Here is a 4,487-nt window from a genome sequence, read left to right on the forward strand (position 1 = left end):
TTAGACGAACGCATGTACGGTAAACTTCACGGAAGCGACAGAGACTGCGTCGGCATGCCTGGAGCAGAGCAAGTATGGAAGGTGGTGCATGGAACAGGCTCGTAGAACCAGGAGGGATTGCCTGTGGGGCCGGAGGTGATTTCACTGGTCCTGACGCAGGGTGTTTCAGCTTTTTGGGTCGAAAGCTTCACTATAATTTTATTCCACGTTTCTCAAGCTTAGAGAGTGTTTTTATTTTGGCTTCGTTTTTAAAACCTACATTATAGGGTCCATGGTGGAGGAGGACGGGAAGTGGATTTGATCGGGGCCGGCAGCAGCGAGGAGACTACAGGCGTAGGATCGGTCGGCGGTGGGTCATCCGGCAGAGGTGGTGGGCTTGAGAGTACTGGTGGTGGGAGAGGAGGTATGAAGTCCAATGGAGTTGGGGGAGGAGATGACATGATCGAAGACGCTGGATTCACATAATCAGATGGAGGAGGGTTAGAGTCCCAATGGAAGTGTCTGATGGAGGAGCATGATGAGTGAGTGGTGCTGATGACGAAGACCTCGATGAATTAAACAACGATTATGACATTTTCAACAAGTAAATAATTAAATCTAAAAGTTTATAAGTTATTTTTGTCTGTAGAACATTTTAGCAATTTACATGTTTTTAATATAATTTTCTATTATTATTATTATTGACGTCACAACTTTTTTTTTATCTGATTTTGCATATTAAAAAGAATGTCAAATAAAATAAAAATATACTACAATAATAAATAAAAAAATATGACATAACAATTATATATATATATATGTACATGTGTTTGTATGTTTATGCATGTATATTTATACATTTTATTTTATGTAAATAAAAAGTTTAGTATTTATTTCAGAACTTTGCTATAATTGTGTATTTTTTTAAATCCTTGTAATAATAATAATAATTGGAAATTTCTCAAATAACAATAACAATAATAATGTCATACATCTAGCCATACATATAATATCTTAATATATTTGAAAATAGTAACATCTAATAAACTCTCTATAAAATATGTATAAATAAATATATGTCATCATAAATATCATCATTATTTATTAAATTTAAAACTACAATCGAAACTAAATTTATTATATGATTTAAAAATAAGGTCCATTCACATATATACATTGCTACTTATTCCATGACTCAGTAATGAATTGAGGTAAATTTTAAATTTTAGTGTATTTTATATCAAAACTCGATAGTTTTTAGAAAGTGGTACATTTACATAAATTCGTTTGAAAAAAATCGATATATGTGTATTTATATATATATATGCATGTATAAATATATGTATATAAGTATGTATATGTATGTATATATATATATGTATATATTTATTTATTTTGATATTTAATAATTTATTTTATTTTAAAAAGTTCAAATAAATACATCAATTTCTTATAAAAAAACTTAAAAAATATATGAATTTGTTAACTCCCCAATAGATATATCAATTTGCAAAATTCTTCCAATTTTTATATTTCAATTTTCGGTTTTTTTATTGAATAACATGGTGTTAACAATATATTTTTATAAAAATAATCTCTTTTTTATATTAATTTAACTACATTTTTTATGAATCAAATATTCTTATGCTAAACATTTCGTTGTCAACAATTATTTATATAGAGAAAATACTTTTAAACATGATATTTAAACAAAGAAAAACCAATTTGAGATAATTTTTGCTATATATATATAAATTTCTATATATATATATATATATATTTTACTATATTCATATCAATAATTTTTTATAATAAAAAATATTTTAACAATAAAAACGAAAAACCCGCGCATCGCGCGGCTCTCTTCTAGTTATAACCAATTTTTTGAATCCCTTTGGTTAAAAAGAAAAGATTTTCTTTAGTTTTATCCATTTTTCTTTTTGAAAAATTTTCATTAAATGGAGGAAATAAATGAGAGATCTCCACATTAAACAGAGGTTTTTAGTGAGTGATAAAAATGTTATTTAGCAGATTTTTTAGAAAATTAGGGTTCGAGAGTTATAGAGGTTGAAGCAAAAAATTTATATATAGAGATTAATTTTTATATATATTGTCCGTTAGAACAAAAGAAATTCCTTGGATAAATACTCTCCCCTTTCACGACTTTCCTAATTAGATTAGAACAAAACAAAAAAATCATTTGATAAATCACATTAGAATTGATATAATTATTAAAAAGTATGCAGAATTTAATTTGTATATTAGTATGAAAGTCTATTTACTATTTTTTTTTTTATCTGGAAGTTCATTGGACATTTATGTGAATATCTCTCTCAAAATTGATACTCGAACCTATATGAAGGGCTACCTTCCTTATCATTATCAATGTTTTCATAGTACTTACTACCATTATCATTGCTTTCGTAAATATTTCAGATTTTCTCTGCCAATTTTCATAAAATAGTTACCATTATTATGTTATTATTATAAATGAATTTAAATAAAAATTATAATCATATTTAAAAAATTATAGTCTCAAATTATAAATATTCGTACCATATCCTCTTAGTTTAAAAATAGAGAAATAATTCTAAATATCTAACAAGATACAGTACTTGAAAAAATGCCGAGTTTTCAAGTTCGAGAATGCTTTGTCCAATAATTTCGGTTCAGATTTATACTAGAGCTGGTTATCGTAGATTAACATACCTAACCGTATAGAGATCATATATCTTTTACAAGAAACAGTACGATTTTAATACGGTATGATTTGAATACCCAGAAAATTTCGTCATCAAGCTTTTTTTTTTTTGAAATGTGGTTCGATTTGAATTCGGTTTAGTTACAAGAAACAACACAGATTGCGGTTTAGTTCAGCTAAGCCTAAAATGACCGAATGACAATCTGAAAAACATGTAACCGAAACCTAATTGCTTAACCAAAACCGAAATCGAACCGAGGAAACTAAACACAAATACTCAGGAGAAAATTATCTCGGTTCAGCTTCGGTTTAATCGTATTGAGATTTGAGAAAACCGAAACTCCTTCAATGGACAGGTGAATATCAACCCGCCGCTTTAATCGAAGTGGCTAGAAAGATTCTCAATTCTTAGAACAGTCATCCCCCAAAAAAAGTGAAAGAATCAGAATTTAGTCTTCAACTTTGATTATAGACACTAGAGGAGAAAGAATAATACGTCCTGTCATCTAGGGTTGGGCGAAGTTCGGCTGAATAGGTCATCTTTAATTTTAATTCGAGTTTGGGTATTTCAGGTTTTAAAAATTTATAACCAAACGGTTATTTAATTTTATTCGATTCAATTCGGTTTTATATACTTAAAATTATAACCAAATAAAGATTCGGTTATACTATTATTTTTTTGAAATGTTTATAATAAAAAAATTATTCAAACAAGATATAATATAAAATACCATTATGAACATCTTTAAAATATGAAACAACAAAATATAAATTTATACTGTGACACCCGAAACCCGTATCCCGCAATACGAGTTGCGCCACATGGACAAATAAAATAAAAATTGCATTTCCAAAAATCCGCGGGAGTTTAAAACTTTTATTCTCAGAGTATAGCGGAAGAAACTTTCTTACATACATATACGATACATTATTTCCTAGTTATAAATACACATAATCGAGTGGTAGTAATCAAATTATTACAAATCTCAAAGTCTACCACCGATATATTCAAAACGTTCCCCAAAATATAAATGTATCAAAATACGTATTTATACATGATCTGTAGATGTGCTCTGCCCAGGTCTCCGATGTCCGCTCCTCGGCTACTGCTGCGCACGGCCTGAAACGTTGCGTAACAACGTCCTAAGCTAATTGCTTAGAGAGTGAACTCGGGCGTAACCCGGAGTTCTATTCTCATGGTGCCAGGGAAAGCACAAACATATAGATATATGTGTGTATGTACTAATATTCTAATAAACAGGAATTTAACACATAATCACTGTAAGCATGCAGCAATCACAATCAAGTCCGTACGACAAGTCGGCCGTACGACAAGTCGCAGGACAGAGTCCGTCAAATCGTCTCTACGCGCACCATGCGTAGGTAGGTACTCCCCATGTGCGTAGCACAACCACCTCTCTCCTCGGATTCCATCTACTCCGCACACACTCGGAATCCGACATAAGTATCTTTTTATTTTCTCCGCCCGAACACATCACCCCACCCTAGCATCGATGGCACCTCTCGATGCTAGGCGTGTCCCCACTCCGGCATTGATGTCACCTCTCAATACCGGAGCTCACCTGACGTCGGCTACAACCGACGCCGTCGACTATAACGAGAGAGCCAATCGCTGCAACTCTCCCTCGCCGACCATCCGCCGCGGAAATACTTGTCAGGTTCGGGCCCGAACCTGGCAGAGTAAGTCCGTACCACCTCCTCGGGGGACCACAATCCACCCGAATCTCAGGTATATGTATTGCCTCATCCTCGGGAGACTCATCTCCCGGAATCCGCTCCGTCGCTA

General features: G+C 32.3%; 1 protein-coding gene across 1 annotated transcript; it reads left to right on the top strand.

Annotated features, from left to right (window-relative positions):
• Positions 1–537, top strand: LOC104808087 (glycine-rich RNA-binding protein GRP2A-like). Its single transcript, XM_010533618.2, has 2 exons — positions 1–135; positions 267–537. The coding sequence occupies exons 1-2, from the start codon at positions 89–91 to the stop codon at positions 463–465; spliced, it is 246 nt and encodes an 81-aa protein (XP_010531920.1). The 5' UTR covers positions 1–88; the 3' UTR covers positions 466–537.
• Positions 538–4,487: the final 3,950 nt, after the last annotated feature.

The sequence above is a fragment of the Tarenaya hassleriana genome, unplaced genomic scaffold (assembly GCF_000463585.1).
Source record: "Tarenaya hassleriana unplaced genomic scaffold, ASM46358v1 Cleome14, whole genome shotgun sequence".
NCBI lineage: Eukaryota > Viridiplantae > Streptophyta > Magnoliopsida > Brassicales > Cleomaceae > Tarenaya > Tarenaya hassleriana.

What these genes read in the sequence shown, in the direction of transcription:
- LOC104808087 (XM_010533618.2), top strand. Translation starts at nt 89, where the DNA reads ATGGAACAGGCTCGTAGAACCAGGAGGGATTGCCTGTGGGGCCGGAG. An exon ending in GATTGCCTGTGGGGCCGGAG is followed by an intron (nt 136 to 266) that starts GTGATTTCACTG and finishes CCTACATTATAG; the next exon opens with GGTCCATGGTGGAGGAGGAC.